Below are 22,429 nucleotides of genomic sequence, written 5' to 3'. Positions count from 1 at the left end.
AGAGAGACCTGCCCAGCATCTCCTGCCTGCACAGGGTCACCTTAAATGCCTGATGACTCGTGGCACTGAAGAAGAGGGTCAACACTGTGGAGGGTGACACGATGGGGAGAAGCAAAAGGAAGTATGTGGCTGACTGGGAGCCCTACAAATGTTCTTCCACATCTCAGAAAGCCCTTCAAGTTCACTTCTACCTGCCCCAGGCTCAGTGATGCTGGCAGAGCAATTGCTGTGAGAGCACAGCCAAACATTTCAACTCAAATCCTGGGGTCAGGGCTGGGCCCCTCAGGACAAGAAGGACACGGAGGGGCTGGAGCTTGTCCAGGGAAGGGCCCTGGAGCTGGGGAAGGGGCTGGAGCTCAAGGAGAAGGGGCTGGAGAACTTGTGAGGAGCAGCTGAGGGAGCTGGGGGTGTTGAGCCTGCAGCAAAGGAGGCTGAGGGGAGACCTGCTGGCTCTGCAGCTGCCTGAGAGGAGGTTGGAGCCAGGGGGGTCGGGCTCTGCTCCCCAGGAACAAGCGACAGGACCAGAGGGAACGGCCTCAAGTTGTGCCAGGGGAGGCTGAGGTTGGATCTGGGGAACAATTCCTTCCTGGCAAGGGTTGTCAGGGCCTGGCCCAGGCTGCCCAGGGCAGGGGGGGAGTCCCCATCCCTGGAGGGGTTTCCAAGCCCTGGAGATGGTGCTGAGGGACACGGGGCAGGGGTGGCCTTGGCAGTGCTGGGGGAACAGTTGGACTTGAAGACCTTAAAGGTCTTTTACAACTCCCATGATTCTGAGACCAGGTCTCCAGGGAGCAGAGGTGGGAGATGGGCTGATGGAGCCTTTGAGCTGATTTAATACCTGTTGCAAAAAACAGGCTTCCTGCTGCCCTCCCCCTCTTCTGCTCCTCAGCACTCAGGTCAAGTCCCCTTAGATCCCTGTGCACAACCAACCCAACTTGCACTGCAACACAGAAATATTCCCCATATTCCCAGCAAAATACAAACGAGCCAGCAGATTTCTGCCACATGTCTCAGGAATCCCAGGGATGGTGCAAGGAATGGGCAAGGCCAATGCCAGGGTGGGCTGGAGCAGCTCTGCTGTTCTGGTGGCTGAACCACCTGCATGTCTGTGTAATAAACCATGTCCTTGGCCATGCTGGGCTTGTTTGTCCCTGTTGGCAGCAAAGCACCAGCACAAGGGTCTGGAAGGTGTGTCTGGATACCCAAAGCATCTAAAAGGAAACCCTCAACCTGATGGACATATCCTCTTGAAGCCTGCTTAGAAGCTGCCCTCATGAATTTGCAAGGATCTGGGACCAAGCAAAGGGTCAGTTTTAAAGTGATGTCTGGGGAAGGGAGGGCAGCAGGTTTTTTTTTTTAATTGGTGCTACTTCTTAGACACCTTTGAGCACAGGAACAACCTCCCTGCAAACTGAAGGCTGCAGCTCTGGCTCCTGTCACCACTCACCTGGGGTGCAGTCCTGTGCTTCATCCACAAAAATCACATCATATCCTGAGAGCTGAGGCTTGCTGAGCTGCCAGAGCTTCAAATACCCTGAAAGAACAAGGCATGGCAGTGAGAGGGTCATTTTCCCATCATAAACCACTGTGATCTTTAAAGCAAGTCTCTTCTTTTAAAAAAAAATTAAATGTTTCTGGCCCTACTTCTTTCCTTGGATGATGTTTGGAAGGTGCATCATTTCCTGGTGCACAGCCAGAAATAATCACAGAATCCCAGACTGGTTTGGGTTGGAAGGGACCTTTAAGATCTTTTAGTTCCAACCCCCCTGCATGGGCAGGGACACCTCCCAGCAGCCCAGGCTGCTAAAAAATGAGTAGGAATCCATTTAGTTTTCTACTACAGGTTTTTATCTTAAGGCACTTGACACCTTTACTCTCTTACCATCACAAGTTATCTTGTATTTCTTCTCTACATCTCCATCCAGCTTCTTCATGTTGTGCCATATCTCTTTTGCCTCTTGCACATTGATCTAGAAATGGAACACAAAAGGGTTTGGATAGATCCCTTGGAGCAGAGAAGCAGTCCAGGCAGAGCAGGTCTTGAAAGGCTTCTCTGAAACCTTTCTCCTCCTACTTCTGTGTCACCCCCAGCTAACAGCTTCTCCTCAGCACAGGTTTCCCAATGCACCTCCCTGAAAAGAACATTTCCTGGGCTCAGCTCTTAGGACAGAGTAACACAACCCCTCCCTAACTTCTGCACCTGATTATTTTGCCTTCTCTGGACAACTTGCCAGGTGCTTAAAGACACCTTGTATTTTGAGACTGTTCATTTCTTCCCTGCCAGAAATTACAGCTGCAAGTTGGGTTTCTGCTGGGTGGACTGGATCTGATCAGATGTGACCAAGGTGGAGCAGCCAGGCTGATGTTCTCCACAACCCCAGCCCAACTTGTTTGCCATGTCAGTTGTACCCTTGAAGTGCTGCTAAGATGTCTGGGCTCTGAAGGAGAATTTTGGGGTTTGGCTCTCAGAATGACCACAGAGTTGTTTATTGTCTTGACATGTCATGTCACAACACTGCTCAGGCACTGGTGGCCACACATGCAGCCTCATCTCTTTTTCTCTGCACTGAGCAGAGACAGTGATAATCTCTCCAGACATCTGTGCAAAAAGGGAGAACAAACAGGTTCCAGTTCCTTTGGATTGGTCACCAAAGGAAAGAAAAAACCCCACCTATTTTGACAATCAGTTCTTACAGCTGAAGGACAAACATCCAGGAGCTGTGAGAAATGTGGGATAACTACAGCCCCTTCTAAACCTTGCAGCCCATGTCTTGCTTCATCTCAGACACTCACCTTCTTTTCTTGTGCAGTGACAAGTTTTTTCTCACCGTGGGTGCTTTTGAACCAAACAGGGGTGTGCTCTTCACAGATCTCTTCATCTGAGGAGGCAAAAAAGGTTTCCAGAGTCTGTGAGACTGTTTTCCCTCTGATGTACAGAGATTGTCCCTCACGGTTCTGGAGAAGGAAACTGATGGAGAGAACTGACATCTTGGAGAAGTTCAGCTTGCCTTTGTCTTTATAGCTGTGCCACAGATGACAGAGAAGAAAAGAAACATGTTGAGTTTACACATGAAAAGTCTACTGGAAAAACAAGCTCAGTTTTGCTTCTCTTAGTTCCTGTTTTACACACCCACTTTGACCTGGTAATGGAGTGTCTGTGGAATCTGCACATCTTTGTCCTCACTATATTCCTGGTGGAAGCACAACCTTTTTCCTAAATTCAAAGTTGAGCCAGAGAGATATTCCCATCATTTGTCCCTGCAATTACAGATTATTTCAGAGCAAGGTAAGAGGATTCCCCTCTTCTTCCCTCTGTCTGCCCTTGGGATGTGTCAATGTAATTGGCCAGAAAGTGCATCATTAAAACAACTCAGGTTAACAAAACCCCTTCTCTGCTAAAGAAAAGCAGCATTTAGAGTGGCTGGACCACTGAAGTGGAAATGGGAAATGGGGAAAAAGCCATTTTCAGTGGTTTTTCATTTCCCTGTGAAGTGCTCCTTGAGCATCCAGGCAGGATGAACAGCCCCAAAACAGCAACAGGGTTTATGTCACAGAATCATAGAATAAACTGAATGGGAAGGGACCCCTCAGGATGATCAGTCCAACTCCTGTCCCTTTGTAGGGCACCCCTAGAATCACACCATGTGCCTGGGAGCATCATCCAAACCCTCAGTCCCTACCAGAGCAGGGCAATGAGGCTGCTTCCCCAGGCTCACATGGATGCTAAAATCACTGGCACATCCAACCTGAAGGAATCTGGAAGCCACAAATCACAGCCTGGCTTGAGGCAGGTGAAAGGAATCATTTCACCCATCATTTTTCCTTCCTCAAACCCTGGAGTCTTACTTTAAATACCAGGCTGTCCTCTCCTGCCTTGTCCTTTCCCTGCTCCATTGCCTTGAAAAAAGAAAGTGCAAGGTCCTGCCCATGGGTGGGGGCAATCCCAGGCACAGATCCAGGCTGGGAGGAGAATGGATGGAGAGAAACCCTGAGGAGAAGGACGTGGGGGTGTTGGGTGAGGAGAAGCTCAACAGGAGCCAGCACCGTGTGCTGGAGCCCAGAAACCACCCTGTGTGTCCTGGGCTGTCACCAGCAGGGTGACCAGCAGGGCCAGGGAGGGGATTGTCCCCTCTGCTCTGCTCTGCTGAGACCCCCCTGCAGGGCTGGGGCCACCTCTGGGGTCCCCAACACCAGAAGGACATGGAGCTGTTGGAGAGAGTCCAGAGGAGGCCCCGGAGATGCTGGGAGGGCTGGAGCAGCTCTGCTCTGGAGCCAGGCTGGGAGAGTTGGGGTGTTCAGCCTGGAGAAGAGAAGGCTCCAGGGAGACCTGAGAGCACCTTCCAGTGCCTGAAGGGGCTCCAGGAAAGCTGGGGAGGGGCTTGGGACAAGGGCAGGGAGGGATGGGAGCAGGGGGAAGGGTTTCCAGCTGGCAGAGGGAGCTGGAGCTGAGATGTGAGGGAGAAATTCTGGGCTGTGAGGGTGGGGAGAGCCTGGCCCAGGTTGCCCAGGGAAGCTGTGGCTGCCCCATCCCTGGCAGTGTTGAAGGGCAGGTTGGATGGGGCTTGGAGCAGCCTGGGCTGGTGGGAGGTGTCCCTGCCCATGCAGGGGGGTTGGAACTGGATGATCTTTAAGGTCCCTTCCCACCCAAGCCCTTCCATGACTCTAAGATGACTCCATGAATCTAACCCCCTCACTCACTATTTCCCGACGCTCCCAAAAGCCAAGGAATGGAAAGTCTTGCACGTCACGTTGCTGGGGAAGACACTTTTCCCCTTCTCTGCAATAGCCTTGTTAAATGTCACATAAAGGAAATTCAGATCAGCAAACTTCTCTGCATACTTGACCAAGGTTGTGGTCTTTCCTGTACCTGAGGAACAGAAGGAAACAAAAAGCAGCCAGAGTCAGGAAGGGATGAATCCACACACTGCTCCTCAGCTTCACCTTCCCCCTCCTGCCATCCTAACTGCACAGCAGGACCATCTGCAGCCAAAGGGGATTTACTCACTGGCCCAAGGGAAAAGAGCAGCTGTGGAGCAAAGGAGCTTTGAATAATTACAGTCTGCAGCCTAAAAGCTTTTAAAAAAAAAATGTATCACTTCCTCATCCAGTATTCTAGAAGTCTGAGTGTACGTGAAGGTGCTGCCTCTCCTGAAAGACAAATGGGTAAATGAAATGTTGATGTTGCTCTTCTGAATGATTTATGAGCTCATTTCCTTGTCACATCTCCCACGAATGCTGCTCTCCCTCACTCCACTTTGCTGCAGGACAGCCCTGTCCACACCCCGTGGCAAAACTGCTTCACTCCTGAAATTGTAATCGTGACAAGAACGTGAGACAAGACTCTGCACATTTCCTTCTTTGCCCCTTTTCAGGTCCTCAGTGGTGACACGGCGTCAGCAAGTTTTGTCACCTTGCTGTTGACACTCCTGCCAGATGACCCGTGAATGGTGGGCAAAGCAGATCCCAGCACAGATCATAGAATCATTTTGGTTGGAAAAGACCCTTAAGATCATTGAGTCCAACTGTAAAACCAGCAGGGCCAAGTGAGGCTTGTGTCAGCACTGGGGTGGCCAGCAGGAGCAGGGCAGGGATGGTCCCCCTGTGCTGGGCACTGGGGAGGGGACACCTGGAATCCTGGGGTCAGGGCTGGGCCCCTCAGGACAAGAAGGACATGGAGGGGCTGGAGCGTGTCCAGGGAAGGGCCCCGGAGCTGGGGAAGGGGCTGGAGCTGAAGGAGAAGGGGCTGGAGAACTTGTGAGGAGCAGCTGAGGGAGCTGGGGGTGTTGAGCCTGCAGCAAAGGAGGCTGAGGGGAGACCTGCTGGCTCTGCAGCTGCCTGAGAGGAGGTTGGAGCCAGGGGGGTCGGGCTCTGCTCCCCAGGAACAAGCGACAGGACCAGAGGGAACGGCCTCAAGTTGTGCCAGGGGAGGCTGAGGTTGGATCTGGGGAACAATTCCTTCCTGGCAAGGGTTGTCAGGGCCTGGCCCAGGCTGCCTAGGGCAGGGGGGAGTCCCCATCCCTGGAGGGGTTTCCAAACCCTGGAGATGGTGCTGAGGGATGTGGGGCAGTGGGGACTGGGCAGGGCTGGGGAAGGGTTGGACTGGGGGATCTTGGAGGTCTTTTCCAACCAGAATTCCTCAGTGATATTTCATGCACAAGCTTCCCCATGAGACTGACCCTCCAACAGACCCCCTAGAGAGAATGATCTTAAGGCAGATCCTTTCCAAGACCTTCTCCAAGGAACTCAGATGTAGAGACACCTTTAGCTTTTGTGCCATCACATTCTCCACCCCGAGGCCTCCTTTCCCCTGCAGTTCACTAACAGATGCTATGGAAAGCACCCTCATCCACACATCTGAAGAAGGACTATCACTCTTTTATGCTTTCTGCCAGCAACCCCTCAAGCTCTTTTTCTGCCCTGCCTTGCTGTGGTCCCACAGAACCTGTCAAAGCTCATGAACATTCCTGGCTTTGCCACTTGGGCACAGTGACTGCAGCAGGACGCTCCATCTCAGGGTGCCTGCCTCAGTTTCCCTTTATGATTCACTTGCTCTCTGTCTCTCAAGCTTTAAAACCCCAGGCCTGGAGTAGAAAGACTTTGCAGAGACACAAACCTTTGTGCAGACAGAAGGAAACCACCACGAATGGCTTCTGTGCTGTGGGGCTGAGGAGCACGTGTCCTTCTGCCAGTCTGCTCTGGCAGACCCACGTGAGCCCCGAGCTCCCAGGGGGGTGTCTGAAAAGGAAACTCTCTGCAGGTGGAGGGAGATGGTTTCCTTTGAAATAGGCTGCCTCCATTTTATGCAACTCCCCTTTTCCAAGTGCAGCAGAGCTCCTGGCTCCTGTTGCTCCTCCAGGGATGCTAAATCTAAACAAGGACCAGTGACTCTGCCTAGTGGCCTGTGGACAATAATGCTGTGAAACAGGCTCAGAGAAGGACTAAGCAAGACATGGAGAGTTGATTCTCCACTCCTGGGTTCCCTGACAAGATGCTCTGGGCAGTTACAACAGTGTCCAAACACTCTCTTTGGGTTTCCTGTCCAAATATGACCCTTAACCACCTTGTAAGGGAGCAACCCCCCTCCCATGCTTCCCATCCCCACTTCTCTGCAAAACCTTGCTCTGCTTTTTTGGTCTTGACTACAAGTAAGGCTGATCCCCCTGGAACCCACACAGCTCCTTGGCCAGAAGGAGCAGGGAAAGCAGGAGCAGAATTTGAGGCTGTGCAGGAAGGTTGATCCCCTGGAACCCACACAGCTCCTTGGCCAGAAGGAGCAGGGAAAGCAGGAGCAGAATTTGAGGTTGTGCAGGAAGGTTGATCCCCTGGAACCCACACAGCTCCTTGGGCAGAAGGAGCAGGGAAAGCAGGAGCAGAATTTGAGGTTGTGCAGGAAGGCTGATCCCCTGGAACCCACACAGCTCCTTGGCCAGAAGGAGCAGGGAAAGCAGGAGCAGAATTTGAGGCTGTGCAGGAAGGTTGATCCCCTGGAACCCACACAGCTCCTTGGGCAGAAGGAGCAGGGAAAGCAGGAGCAGAATTTGAGGTTGTGCATTTTTTCTTACAACAGAATGTGTGGCTCTTACCTGCAAATGCCATAATTTTCACTATTTGACCAGGCTCAATTTTGTGATTCAAAATCCTTAGCTGCTCATGGGTCAACTTTATTTCAGGCCTGCTACTAAAAATAAACAAAACAAGAGCAAAAGTCATCAAGAAAACAAATCCTCCCACATCAACAAATCGACCAGTGGCAGAATCATAGAATCATGGAATGGTTTGGGTTGGAAAGGACCTAGAAGATCATCTAGTTCCAACCCCCCTGCATGGGCAGGGACACCTCCCCCCAGCCCAGGCTGCTCCAAGCCCCATCCAACCTGCCCTTCAGCACTGCCAGGGATGGGACATCAATGGAAACCAATGAATGGTTTGTCCCATCCCACAAGCAGGAAGGTGGCACTGGAGCAGCCTGGTTGTTGTGCAAATTAGAAGAAGAAGGAGTAAGAAAAGACTGGTGATAGTAAAAGGAAAAAGTAAACCTTGGGGGAAGGTTACACAGGAAAAGATCTTCTCAAGGGCTCATGCCATGCTTTAAAAATTAATTTGGCACCCTGGCTCCTTGGACTTAATCAAAACAAAAAGCAATTTGGGTTTGGGATGTTTTGTGGCTTCCAAGAGGATGTATCTTTAAATTGCTCTCCCACTTCTCAGCACGGAGGGCAGATCAATTATCCCTGCCTCTCAGGGGAGCTCAGAGCTTTGATTAACATTAAGAAAAGCATCCAGCACTTCTGGCTGGAGTGCAACTGTTTTATTCACAAAGGTCTGAAGCCTGTGATCAGCCAACAGTGTGAACCACCTCCTTGCACAGGGTCCTGCCTTGTTTAAATTCCCTTGACATTTCTCAGCTGGCAGTGGGATGGCTGCCCCCAGGACACATTTTTCACTGAACAAGCCAAGTCTGCTCAGGAAAAGACTTCAAATGGAGGGCTAGAACGACAGGGTTTGGAAACCAAGAAGCACCAAAACCAAATATACAATCATGGGATGGTTTGAGTTGGAAGGGACCTGAAAGATCATCTAGTCCCAACTCCCCTGCATGGGCAGGGACACCTCCCACCAGCCCAGGTTGCTCAACTGTTCACCTGTGATTTAATTCCTATGTTAAAACCTCCCTTGCTGGTGTACCTACCAACCAGTGCTGATTTGTTACAACTATATATATATACATATAAAAAAAATAATTAGTGTGTAATTTATCCAACAGAATCCAGAAAACAGGAGTCAAATCATTATCCTGCAGCTGGTATTTAATTCCCTCCTGTGTTCATAGTATCCCAGACTGGTTTGGGTTGGAAGGGACCTTCAAGATCATCCAGTTCCAACCCCCCCTGCATGGGCAGGGACACCTCCCACCAGCCCAGGCTGCTCCAAGCCCCATCCAACCTGCCCTTCAGCACTGCCAGGGATGGGGCAGCCACAGCTTTCCTGGGCAACCTGGGCCAGGCTCTCCCCACCCAATCCTTCCTCATAGTCCTTATAAATCTCAGAGTCTTGTCAACCAGCCCTTGCCATGAAACATTTGCTCCCCCTCCAAGGCTCAGGACTCCACCAGGGCCCTGAGTACTTGGGTGCATTGCTTGGATCACCTAAAACAGAACTACCTTGACCATAAATCTTGTCCACAGTGTGATGCCCCTGTCTCCTCCTTTACGGTCTCCACAGTCACAGAAGCATTTTCCATCAGATACAAGCAGTAGAAAATATTGTAATGGATCCTGGTGAAAAGGACAAAAGAGAAACTACCAGTGAGAAATGATCCGTGACAAACTCAACATCTGCAGCCACCTAAGGGACTGCCAACATCTGGAATGCCCCAACAGAATGATACATGGAGCCACCAAGAGCTCAGGGAGCTGCAGGAGACAATATTAATATTTCAAAGCCCTGATTTACCTTGAAAAGTGACTGAGGAGGCACCTCAGGGACAGCTCTGCTTGTGGCCTCTCCCTCCCTCCTGCCAGGTTTGTGTTCCAGGCCTTGTCATGCAGACATGACCTGGGCTCAGAGTCCACAGGATCCTTCTGCTCTCCTGAACCACTGTTAGTAACAGAGTCTGGGGGAACCTGAGAGGAAATCTGGGCCCAGTTTAGGCCTCTAAATTGAACCAGTCCCACCAACTGTCTTGTGGTGATTTTGTACAAGTTTGTTAGCTGGTTTAAAATTGACCTCCATTGCACATCAAGGCTGACACCACTGTGGTTTTCTCTCTTTTAGTGCAGCTTTGTTCTTCTAACTGAAGAGTTGTCACCCTGGGTGACACTCCAGGGCAGATTTCTGTCTCACATTAGGTGACCTGCAGGCTCACTAAGAGCTGCAAACAGGCACCAGACTGTTCCTTGAGGACATTTCCTCCTCAGGCCCTAAATCACAAAGGTTGAGTGGTTTGACGAGGTAATGGCAGAAGAAATGTAGTTGTTCCTATTTTTTCCAGCCTAGATTGTTCCAGAAGATGGAATGAGGGTGACTTTGACCACAGGTGAGAAAACTCCCTGTCTGCCACATCTTCAGCAGGTGTTTAATCAAGTTCATGACTGTAGCCAGCAATTCTCAATCACTGACAGGCCAAATAAGCATCCTGAGTTCATGGAATTATTTAGGTTGGAAAAGACCTTAAAGGTCTTCAAGTCCAACTGTTCCCCCAGCCCTGCCAAGGCCACCCCTGCCCCATGTCCCTCAGCACCATCTCCAGGGCTTGGAAACCCCTCCAGGGATGGGGACTCCCCCCTGCCCTGGGCAGCCTGGGCCAGGCCCTGACAACCCTTGCCAGGAAGGAATTGTTCCCCAGATCCAACCTCAGCCTCCCCTGGCACAACTTGAGGCCGTTCCCTCTGGTCCTGTCGCTTGTTCCTGGGGAGCAGAGCCCGACCCCCCTGGCTCCAACCTCCTCTCAGCAGCTGCAGAGCCAGCAGGTCTCCCCTCAGCCTCCTTTGCTGCAGGCTCAACACCCCCAGCTCCCTCAGCTGCTCCTCACAAGTTCTCCAGCCCCTTCTCCTTCAGCTCCAGCCCCTTCCCCAGCTCCGGGGCCCTTCCCTGGACACGCTCCAGCCCCTCCATGTCCTTCTTGTCCTGAGGGGCTGAAAATATGGGTATGAAATGTCCCCATCCCTAGCAGCAGCAGGCAGGCAGGCAGCATTTCCCCCCTTCCTCACCTGTTAGTGATGGGGATGTCCCTGTTTCTCATGGCACACAGCAGGGTGGCCATGCAGTAAAGTGTCTCAGTCACATCCACAACAGTGAGGGTGGAGCAGGGTCTGAGCAGACACACCATCAGCTTTTGGATGTCGCTGACGCCATCAGAAAACAGCACCATGGCTGCAATTATGGCCCACAGGGTCTCAAGCTGGTATGGACATTGACAAGAATCAAGTCATTGAAAAACAGACTGGGTTGAGTTGAAAAGGAACTTACAGATCATCCAGTTCCAACCCCCCTGCATGAGCAGGGACACCTCCCACCATTCCAGGCTGCTCCAAGCCCCATCCAACCTGCCCTTCAACACTGCCAGGGATGGGGCAGCCACAGCTTCCCTGGGCAACCTGGGCCAGGCTCTCCCCACCCTCACAGCCCAGAATTTCTCCCTCACATCTCAGCTCCAGCTCCCTCTGCCAGCTGGAAACCCTTCCCCCTGCTCCCATCCCTCCCTGCCCTTGTCCCAAGCCCCTCCCCAGCTTTCCTGGAGCCCCTTCAGGCACTGGAAGGTGCTCTCAGGTCTCCCTGGAGCCTTCTCTTCTCCAGGCTCAACACCCCAACTCTCCCAGCCTATCTCCAGAGCAGAGCTGCTCCAGCCCTCCCAGCATCTCCGGGGCCTCCTCTGGCCTCTCTCCAACAGCTCCATGTCCTTCTGGTGTTGGGGACCCCAGAGGTGGCCCCAGCCCTGCAGGAGGTCTCAGCAGAGCAGAGGGGACAATCCCCTCCCTGGCCCTGCTGGTCACCCTGCTGGTGCCAGCCCAGGACACACAGGGTGGTTTCTGGGCTCCAGCACACGGTGCTGGCTCCTGTTGAGCTTCTCCTCACCCAACATCCCCAAGTGCTTCTCCTCACGGTTTCTCTCCATCCATTCTCCTGGATTTCTGCTTGGGATTGCCCTCAACCACGGGCAGGACCTTGCACTTGGCCTTTCTGAACTTCATGAGGTTTGTGTGGACACACCTCTGCAGATTGTCAAGGAGGAGTGAGCAAAAAGCTCTGAGCCTTCAGGAGGCAAAAACTCTTCTTTCACACTGAAAACATCACTTATGTCCTGATGAACAGTTAAATCCTCTTCAGTCACCCTGACTAGCAGCAAGTAACAGCCCAAAGGGAAAATCTTTTGATACAGAAAGTCAGATATGACCTCAAAACACCAGCAGTTGTTAAACCTGTGACACAGACCAGTTAATAAGTGTTAAACCTACCCTTGTCCTGCTCTGCAAATGTGGCAGTTTGTTGGCAACACAGATTTCAGCCTTTGAGAAGAGGTGATGGCTCTTCAGACACTGGAGAACCTCACTGGGATCCACCTTCTGGCTGGTGGGTAGGGCAGACACACACCTGCACAGAACAGGAACAGCAGCATTTCCTCAGAAGCCTCACCAGGGGTGTTCATCCTCCAAACATGCCTTCTCCAAAGCTCCAGCAGGCAGGCTGCAGTTGAGGGTAACTTGTCCCTGCTGTGAGGCTCATGGTGCTGAGCTGGGATTTCCAACCCCAGTTCCTGTGCCTGAAGCCACACAGACAAGAAACTCCCACAGACATGGGCTTCAATACTCAAGCCCTTAGTTGAAAAGTCTCCTTCCAGAAGATGGATCTACCTTGCTCTTAACCAAACTTGACTCCGGTATGTCACAGAATCATGGAATGGTTTGGGTTGGAAGGGACCTCAAAGATCATCCAGTTCCAACCCCCCTGCATGGGCAGGGACACCTCCCACCATTCCAGGCTGCTCCAAGCCCCATCCAACCTGCCCTTCAACACTGCCAGGGATGGGGCAGCCACAGCTTCCCTGGGCAACCTGGGCCAGGCTCTCCCCACCCTCACAGCCCAGAATTTCTCCCTCACATCTCAGCTCCAGCTCCCTCTGCCAGCTGGAAACCCTTCCCCCTGCTCCCATCCCTCCCTGCCCTTGCCCCACGCCCCTCCCCAGCTTTCCTGGAGCCCCTTCAGGCCCTGGAAGGTGCTCTCAGGTCTCCCTGGAGCCTTCTCTTCTCCAGGCTGAACACCCCAACTCTCCCAGCCTGTCTCCAGAGCAGAGCTGCTCCAGCCCTCCCATCATCTCTGGGGCCTCCTCTGGACTCACTCCAAGAGCTATTTCTAGAACCCTACTGGTGAATTTTACTGTGTCTTCCTCATCTTCCTGTACATCTCCCACCTCTTTAGAAGACAACCCCGTTTCTCTCCCAGCAACAGGATAAAATGGTAGAAGACCCCAAAGCAAGGAAGGTCTGAGGATCTACAGGTACAACGTTAAGTGCTGAAGTGGACTCACCTGATCAGCCCCAACACACATTCTTCCTGCTCCTTTTTTATGGCAAAATCCTGCAAGATCTGCTCAACTCCACGCAGGGCCGTGTCCTCCTTCATCAGGTACCGGTGGTAGAGCTTCTTCCAAGGAATGAACTGGAATGGGAAGCACATACCAGCATCTTTCAGCTCAGAGCCTTGGAAACCAGGTTTCTTCTGGCCATAAACTAATCAAGAGAACTTCCAGAGCAGACCTGGAGTTCAAAAATTCCCTCTGGTTTGATGGAAACGGGTACCTGGGATGAGATGGGGAAGGAAAGAGAGGATGGAGAGAAAGGCTTGTTCCTCACAGACTGCAAACTTGTCTAGAAGGGGCTGTTTTTTTCTGGAATGGCAGGAGAAGGGTGACAGAGATTTAGTTTCCAATGTCAAACTCTTAAAGGAATGAGGGTATTTTCAACTCAGAATCACAGGATGGTTGGGGCTGGAAGGGACCTCTGGAGATCTGCTAGTTCAACCCACCTGCCAGAGAAGATTCACCTAGAGCAGGTTACACAAGGTGGTGTCCAGGAGAGTTTTCAATAACCCTGTTGCACAGATCTGCTCTGAGCAGGGGCTGAGTACTTAACATCCATGTATCCCTGAAGCCCTGGTCTCCCAGATCCTGTTGGTTGGACTCATGTGGGAAAAGCAGGCAGGATGATGCCTTTGAGATTGTGCTACAGGGTGAAGAACAGCCTTGGGAGAGGACTTGAGCACAGTGAGCACATGATGTGTCCTACACATCTCTTCAGGGTGAAAACACACTGTGCTGATAAAGAGCTGAGTGCTGGACATGTCCTGTGTTGTGTGGTTGACATTCTGGAGAACATGAATGTCATCCAGGGCCTTGAGAGGCTGGAGAGGTGGGCCTGTGCAAACCACATGGAGCTCAACAAGCCAAGTGCAAAGTCCTGCACAGGGGTCAGGATAAGCCCAAGCACAAATCCAGGCTGGGCAGAGAATGGATGGAGAGCAGCCCTGAGGAGAAGGACTTGGGGGTGTTGGGTGAGGAGAAGCTCAACAGGAGCCAGCACCATGTGCTGGAGCCCAGAAACCACCCTGTGTGTCCTGGGCTGTCACCAGCAGGGTGACCAGCAGGGCCAGGGAGGGGATTGTCCCCTCTGCTCTGCTGAGACCCCCCTGCAGGGCTGGGGCCACCCCTGGGGTCCCCAACACAGGAAGGACAAGGAGCTGTTGGAGAGAGGCCAGAGGAGGCCCTGGAGATGATGGGAGGGCTGGAGCAGCTCTGCTCTGGAGCCAGGCTGGGAGAGTTGGGGTGTTCAGCCTGGAGAAAAGAAGGCTCCAGGGAGACCTGAGAGCACCTTCCAGTGCCTGAAGGGGCTCCAGGAAAGCTGGGGAGGGGCTTGGGACAAGGGCAGGGAGGGATGGGAGCAGGGGGAAGGGTTTCCAGCTGGCAGAGGGAGCTGGAGCTGAGATGTGAGGGAGAAATTCTGGGCTGTGAGGGTGGGGAGAGCCTGGCCCAGGTTGCCCAGGGAAGCTGTGGCTGCACCATCCTTGGCAGTGTTGAAGGGCAGGTTGGATGGGGCTTGGAGCAGCCTGGAATGGTGGGAGGTGTCCCTGCCCATGCAGGGGGGTTGGATCTAGATGATCTTTGAGGCCCCTTCCAACCCAAACCACTCCATGATTCTATGCTCCTCCAGCAACACACGCAGCCACAAGACTAACCCAGAACAGAGCAGGAGGAGAAGGGTCAGGCTCAAATCAAGATCACCAGAGTCCTCACCAGTGGATCACTGATTATCTCTCTCCAGCAGCGACACACCAGGCTCAGGTTCTGATACAGATCAGTCACTGGCAGGAAAGCAAAGATGTTCCTCAGGACTTCAACAGGCAGCTCCTCAATACTTCCCTGAGGAACTTCCCAATTCCGAGTCCCCAGGAGTCCATAGTGTGCATCAGGGACTGGCTCAATGTCCATATCATCTACTTCCTCCTTGATCTGGCTGTGTTCAGGATGAACCACAACTGGCTTCTTCTCAAGCTCACCCCACAAGTCCTGCTCTAGCTTGTGAACAGCTGCAGATGCAGTGGACAGAGGTGGTTTTCTGGGCTTTTTCCTGGGAGCTGGTACAAAGTCCTCATCCTCCAGAAAGGAGCAGGAATCACAGCTGGTCTCCACTGCAGTGGAGACTTTGCTGAAGGAATCAGTAGGTTCCTTGAAGATGGGATCCAGCAGCTCTTCTTTGATTTTACTGCTCTTCTTCCAACTGGCACTGACTTGTCGTGTCTGAGAGACCCCAAAGAAATCCATGATGCTCTTCTGCTGACCTTGGCCTGCAGAAAGAAGAAGAACATGAGTGAAGTCAACAGAAAGAAGCACCAAGTGCACTGCTCCTAACTGAGCTAACAAGGAGACCAGAGGTTGTGTAAGGTGGTAGTTATTTCCATGGGGTTCCTCACAGAGGTGACCACAGCTGAACTGTCCTGCTCCATGTTGCTTCTCTGGCAACCTCTGGAAGTCAACAGAATGGCACTGGTCTCTTGGCATTGCCCCTGTCATCTGGGTGCTCTCAAGGTCCACCTGACTCCTCCACTAGCTTCTGGAAGATCTGATCTCCATAACAACCTCTGAGATCAACAACCCTCAGCTACCCAACACAGCAGAGAAGTGCTGGACAGACACAGAATAGATTTCATGGCAGATGTTCCCAACTAGCCAAAGAAACAGAAAGAGGGAGGAAAGCAAACATGAGACCTGAGCTGCTGTGCTGTGCCTCAGGCTGGGCTCCCACCAGTTATTTATTGTCCTGAACCCAGTGAATGAGAAGGACACTTCAGATTTTAGAAAAGCCTCAGGGTTTAACTACTGCTCTGCACCAGGAGAAGGGTCCCAAACCTCCAGCAAGCTCCTCCTACCACAGGAGAAGGGAGATGGATGCCTTGAAGAGGATAAGCAGCCATTTCTTGTCAGGTATTTCCTGGCTACAACATCATAAACCACTGGAGAGGAAAAAGGAAACTGAAACTTGGCAAGAGTCTCTCTCAGCAGCCTCCCCTTTCTCTTGAGAGCCAGACAGTCCAAGGAGGACACAAAGCCTTCCAGCACTCACACTACCCATTCTGTCCTGCTCCTCTTCTGCAAAACATGCTGATCACAGAACCATGGAATGGTTTGGGTTGGAAGGGACCTTGAAGATCATTTAGTTCCAACCCCCTTGCCATGCAGGGACACTAAGAGAAGGAAAAAAAAAAAAAAATCACAAGCAGCTACTGGTGCTTTTCATGCATTTGATTTCTGGGTGCTCATGCAGGGATTGTTTCAAGAGGTCTTATTTGCTGCTTAAAAAAGAACAGCCTCTGTGTTTATGTCCAAATCCAACACCCTAAAACCTGCAGCACTTAAGATCTGAGGGTCTGTCAAAGTGAGATAGTCAAAGATATTGCTCATATGGAAAAGAAAAGCATGTCCAGGAGCAGAGAGTCTAGGACCCTGATGTCTTGTCCTGGCTCACCAGCAATGTTTTCTGTGAAGTGAGTCAGCTCAGACCAAGACACAGAGAGATTCCCAAGCCTCCCAGGGAAACACCAACATGCTCCCAAGTCTCACCTTCCTCAGTGGCCAAAGCACTCAGGAATAAATCAGGGTGTTTTTTTCTTTGCTTTCTACCTGTCTCCTTGCCCACTCCTGTGTGTGTGGGTAACACCTTTTGTCATTACACAGGTTTGAGACTGGGCCTTTGACCCTGTCCCATGAGCTGTTGGCAAACAGCTCTTTCACTTTCAGCTCCAGCCCTGAGCCCCACCCTGTGCTGATCAGCTCAATCTTACCAGTTCTCAAAAGCCCTTTGGCACTTTTGACACCCGTGTCACTATCACAATGTTTCCCACTCCCAGGAAAAATCATTCACACCTGTTAAGTGCTCAGCAACACTTCTGCAGCCCTGTGTAGTAGCAAGTAAACTGTGTTAGTAGTAAGTAAAAAAGCATCTAGAAGCTGGAGTCACATCATTAACAGTGCCTGATGTTGGAGCAAGTCCAGAGGAGGCCACAGAGGTGATGAGATGATGACCTCAAAGATCATCTAGATCCAACCCCCCTGCCATGCCCAGGGACACCTCCCACCAGCCCAGGCTGCTCCAAGCCCCATCCAACCTGCCCTTCAACACTGCCAGGGATGGGGCAGCCACAGCTTCCCTGGGCAACCTGGGCCAGGCTCTCCCCACCCTCACAGCCCAGAATTTCTCCCTCACATCTCAGCTCCAGCTCCCTCTGCCAGCTGGAAACCCTTCCCCCTGCTCCCATCCCTCCCTGCCCTTGTCCCAAGCCCCTCCCCAGCTTTCCTGGAGCCCCTTCAGGCCCTGGAAGGTGCTCTCAGGTCTCCCTGGAGCCTTCTCTTCTCCAGGCTCAACACCCCAACTCTCCCAGCCTGGCTCCAGAGCAGAGCTGCTCCAGCCCTCCCAGCATCTCTGTGGCCTCCTCTGGCCTCTCTCCACCAGCTCCATGTCCTTCTTGTGCTGGGGACCCCAGAGGTGGCCCCAGCCCTGCAGGGGGGTCTCAGCAGAGCAGAGCAGAGGGGACAATCCCCTCCCTGGCCCTGCTGGTCACCCTGCTGGTGACAGCCCAGGACACAGTCAGCTCACATGTTGCCACACAACACTTCTCCCATTTGCACTCACCTCCCCTGGCATTGCTCTCCTCTCAGCCCCAGCCCAACCACAGATAGCACAACCCCCTTTTTGTTCCACACCCTCCAAACGCTTTTTTTCTCCCCCAAATCCCCTCACCCTTCAAAGGATTCCCAGCCAGCCTGCCTCTTGGTGGCCGGTGGGTGGGATGGAGGCCCCTGTTGACATCTCCTCTACTTCTTCTTTGACTCAAAGGCTGTGTCAGGGAGGATGAACCTTCTGGGCTCCGGGCAAGAGCTTCGCAGTCATCGGCCGTGAGGCGGGTTATCTTGAACAGCTTCTTGGCTTCACCAACATGCAAAGAAAGAAAAAAAAAACACCCCAAAACCCCCCAAAAAACCTGTGAGCAAACAACAGGAGACACAATCCAGGCCTCCAACTGAGGCAGAAGTAGTACAGTTTATTTTCAGACATTTTATGGGACATTCTGTAGAGCCCTGAAAAGAAGACAGACTGGACACTGTGCTGGGGGCCTTGTTTGATAAGCACCTGGACCTTGCTCTTGCCAGGAGAGCCCCTCCTTTGGCAGCCACCCATGGGACACTGTCCTTGCAAGGGGAACCCCTCCTTTGGCAGCCACCCTGATCAATGGGACACTGTCCTTGCAAGGGGAGCCCCTCCTTTGGCAGCCACCCATGGGACACTGTCCTTGCAAGGGGAACCCCTCCTTTGGCAGCCACCCTGATCAATGGGACACTGTCCTTGCCAGGAGAGCCCCTCCTTTGGCAGCCACCCATGGGACACTGTCCTTGCAAGGAGAGCCCCTCCTTTGGCAGCCACCCATGGGACACTGTCCCTCCTTGATAAGGAGCAGTGGCCAGCAAGAGGAGCCCCGTGGAGGCCCAGTGCCACCTTGGAAAGGCCAGTGTCCTGCTTAAGGGCAGAAGAGCCTGTGTGAAAATAAAGGCCACTGCGTGGTCAACTTGGATGGGGGAGGGGTGGGGGCAAGTGATCAGCTGGACCCCCTGTGCCCACCGACTCATTTCCAGGACACTCCCAAATCCAACACTGAGTCTGCACCAAGTAGGTCAAACCTCAGCTGGAGAGGTGGGGCCAGCAAAGAGGCAGCCTCAAGAGGCTTGGGGTGCACCCAAGGACCATGTCATGCTGAGATCATCCCTGGATCCAGGGTGGTGACATCTTTCCTACCCCCTTTCTTCAGCTCTGTCTCTCTCTCTCTCTTCATCTCCCTCCCTCTCTCTCTGTTTTTAACCTTATCCTCAGCACACGGGGGCAACATCATTTCTGATTTTGCCAGGGTCCTCCAGTTGTGACCTGCTGTTCCTGCCAAGTTCTGCTGGTTGTCACCTGCTGCTTTGAGAGTGACCCTGTTGTGTGTTTTCCTTTTGACAAGCTTTAGAACCTTACTCAATGTAAAGGAAAGGTGTGTTTTGTGAAAGCCTCCTGGGTGATGGCCTTGCTCCTCAAATACTGCCCAGAGAATTCCTGAGCTTCATCTCCCCAAATGGGTTGTTAAAAGAGATGAATTAAGAGAGGAGGACTGGGTCTGAATTTCCACAGGTCAACCCCAACCTCTGGGGAACCCCAGCTGTACCCACCTCGTGGGATGTGACACACAGTGTTTCAGCCCATCTCCTCTGAATAAATCAGAGCAGAAGCTTGTACAAGTCACAGAGTCATGGAATGGGTTGGGTTGGAAGAGACCTCAAAGATCACCTAGATCCAACCTCCCTGCCATGGGCAGGGACACCTCCCACCATTCCAGGCTGCTCCAAGCCCCATCCAACCTGCCCTTCAACACTGCCAGGGATGGGGCAGCCACAGCTTCTCTGGGCAACCTGGGCCAGGCTCTCCCCACCTTCACAGGGAAGAATTTCCTCCTCACGTCCAACCTAAATCTCCAGTTTTAAGCCATTGCCCCTTGTCCCATCACTCCCTGCTCTTAACCAGAAGAGAAGCTGTGTTGACAAGCTAAGGAGGACAACGCCTTGTGTCAAGGTGACACATCTGCAGTCACTGCAACAGCAGCTTCACCCCAGGTCCCCACTCCTGCTGCCTTCAGGGCTGCAGAACAAGAGGGAACAACTCAAAGCCAGAATCCATGCAAGTTTTGGGGCCTCCTCTGCACCACCACCATGGAGGTAGCAGATGCAAGGCAGCATGAGGAGGATGCTGAGGCAGCCTGTGGAGCCTGGAACTGCACAAACCCCACGAGAGACAAGGGTGACTTGGCCAGGGGAGGTCAGAGCCAACATTCCAACACATTCCTGAGCCCCAGGCAAAGAGATCCAAGCCAGGATCCTCCACTGAGGAGGAAACAAAACCCCAGCTCTTCCCCACCAGAAGGACACTTTCAGAAGCAGCACAGCAGGGTTATTTGAAGAAAACCTCACTTGAGATCTGCACAAGCCCCTCTCTTCCAGCAGAAACATCCAGCAGAGAAGGAACAAACCCCACAGCTTTCTTCTACCAAAACTGCTCAGGAGAAACCCAAAACCAGGGCAGAGGAAGGGCTGCCTCCTGACAGGATCAGCAGCAAACTTCACTCTTGTGGTTTCACTTCCACTTTATTCCTGCTCCAAGCTGTGGAGGAGAAGCCTCTCACGGTGGCCACCAAAGCCACAGACTGGCCATGTTGCTGCTTTCCTCCTCCTCCTCCACAGCAGCTCAACAGAGCAGCCTTAAAAATCAGCCCCTGAGCTCCCAGAGGGGCTGATTCCCTCACGTCCCATGTTCCTCCAAACCCAGCAAAGGGGGAAAAAGGACCACAAAGGACAGTCTCGTGGTGCTGAGGGACATGGTCTCGTGGTGCTGAGGGACATGGTTTAGTGGTGGACTTGGCTGTGACTCCACGCTCTTAAGGGTCTTTTCCCACCTGAAAACTGTTCTGTTCCCTTTCAAACTCCAGTTCTCACTTGAAAAATATGGGGTTTTTGGGAGGGGTTTATCAGCAGAAATGGCTGAAGCACCCCAGTTCTCTGAAGCACCCCAGTCCTCTGAAGCACCCCAGTCCTCTGAAGCACCCCAGTCCCAGCAAACAGCACCAGCTCTGTGCCAGTTCCTGGAAGCTGTTGGGCACAGAAAGGTCCCACAAGAGATCAAGATCATCCCTGGATCCAAGGGTGGTGATGTAGGGATTGGGGGCAAAACCTCAGCTCCCCCAAGCCCAGGATCCAGAAACCCAACCCAAGCAGGTGACCCCCTCACCTGTGTTCATGTTTTCCCCCTCTTCCCAAGATTTTCCATGGGTGCCAGCAGCAGGCACAGGAGGGCTGAGGACAAGTGGCCTCTCACAGGGTCCCCACGGTGGTTGATGGCCTCGGTCCCATCCCAGGAATGTGAGAGGGAATGAAGCTCCTCAGCTGGGAAGCGAAGGGATCAGCCCTGAGCAGCAGCCACGGAGGGTCTGGGAAGATCCAGGGGGGACAGGAAATGATTTGGGAGAAGGCTGGAGCTGCTCCCATCCTCCCCCAGCACGTTGCCTCCCCTCACATGGATACACCAGCCTCCTGCCCCCCCCCAACCTGCTGCCTCCACAGCCAAGAGACTCTCTCCTCTGTGCCCCCAATTCCAAGAGCCCCCCCCCTTAGAATCATGGGACCCCCCACCCTCAGTGCCAAGAGGGACCCCACTATCAAGCACCTCCCCCTTACCAAGGCCCCCCCCATTGCCCAAGGTTCCCCCCCCCTCCATTGCCAAGGACCTCCCCACTGCCATGAAGCCCCCCCACTGCCAGCCCCCCCTCCCTATTACCAAGCCCCCCCCATTGCCAATCCCCCTCCCCAAAGCCAAGAAGCCCCCCCATTGCCAACACCCCCTCAATGCCAAGGAGCACCTCTCCTTGCCAAAGGTCCCCCCCCCATGCCAAGGGTCCCCGATAGCTAAGGGACCCCCCCATAACTAAGGGACCGCCCCCTCCCATTGCTAATTGACCCCCCCAATTGCTAAGTGACCCCCCCCACAGATAAGGGACCCCCCCCCCATAGCTAAGGGCCCCCTCCCCAGTTGCTAATTGACCCCCCATAACTAAGGGACCGCCCCCCCCCATTGCTAATTGACCCCCCCACAGCTAAGGGACCCCCCCATAACTAAGGCCCCCCCCCCCGCATTGCTAAGGGACCCCTCCCCAGTTGCTAATTACCCCCCCATAGATAAGGCCCCCCCCCACCAGCTAAGGGCCCCCCCCCCATAACTCAGGGCCCCCCCGCATTGCTAAGAGACCCCCCATAACTAAGGGACCGCCCCCCCCCCATTGCTAATTGACCCCCCCATAGATAAGGGACCCTCCCTCCCATTGCTAATTGACCCCCCCAATTGCTAATTGACCCCCCCCACAGATAAGGGACCCCCCCCATAACTCAGGGCCCCCCCGCATTGCTAAGAGACCCCCCATAACTAAGGGACCGCCCCCCCCATTGCTAACTGACCCCCCCACAGCTAAGGGACCCCCCCAATTGCTAAGGGCCCCCTCCCCAGTTGCTAATTGACCCCCCATAACTAAGGGACCGCCCCTCCCCCATTGCTAATTGACCCCCCCACAGCTAAGGGACCCCCTCAATAACTAAGGGACCCCCCCCAATTGCTAATTGACCCCCCCCCACTCACTCCCTCCCTCCCTCGGCGCTCCCTTCCGCCGGCCCCGCCCCCTTCTCCCCGCCGACCAATCAGGAGGCGCCCAGCCCGGGGGCGCTGTCCAATGGCGTGTCTCCTGGGGGCCGGAGCCGCCCTGGAGGGGGCGGGGCTTGCGCCGCCCGGGCCGAGCGGGACGTTTCCCGGAGTTGCGG

The 22,429-nt window shown here is 53.3% G+C and overlaps 1 protein-coding gene across 6 annotated transcripts in view; it reads right to left on the bottom strand.

Annotated features, from left to right (window-relative positions):
• Positions 1–22,279, bottom strand: part of FBH1 (F-box DNA helicase 1) — a 35,327-nt gene extending 13,048 nt beyond the window's left edge. For 2 of the 6 annotated variants that reach the window (XM_051612117.1, XM_051612147.1), the window contains exons 1-12: positions 20,853–21,155; positions 17,784–17,969; positions 14,783–15,333; positions 13,022–13,152; positions 11,952–12,087; positions 10,707–10,897; positions 9,159–9,272; positions 7,581–7,675; positions 4,696–4,864; positions 2,791–3,019; positions 1,880–1,967; positions 1,445–1,531 (exon numbers count right to left, since the gene is read on the bottom strand). In XM_051612117.1, the coding sequence (XP_051468077.1) occupies positions 1,445–1,531; positions 1,880–1,967; positions 2,791–3,019; positions 4,696–4,864; positions 7,581–7,675; positions 9,159–9,272; positions 10,707–10,897; positions 11,952–12,087; positions 13,022–13,152; positions 14,783–15,333; positions 17,784–17,969; positions 20,853–20,862 (1,987 nt within the window). In that variant the 5' untranslated portion in view covers positions 20,863–21,155. The other 4 variants (XM_051612125.1, XM_051612132.1, XM_051612139.1 and 1 more) reach the window with 4 other exon arrangements.
• Positions 22,280–22,429: the final 150 nt, after the last annotated feature.

This window comes from Apus apus, chromosome 1, assembly GCF_020740795.1.
Source record: "Apus apus isolate bApuApu2 chromosome 1, bApuApu2.pri.cur, whole genome shotgun sequence".
Taxonomy (NCBI): Eukaryota; Metazoa; Chordata; class Aves; order Apodiformes; family Apodidae; genus Apus; species Apus apus.
Note: the sequence above shows the minus strand (reverse complement) of the source record. Positions and strands in the feature narration are given on the sequence as shown.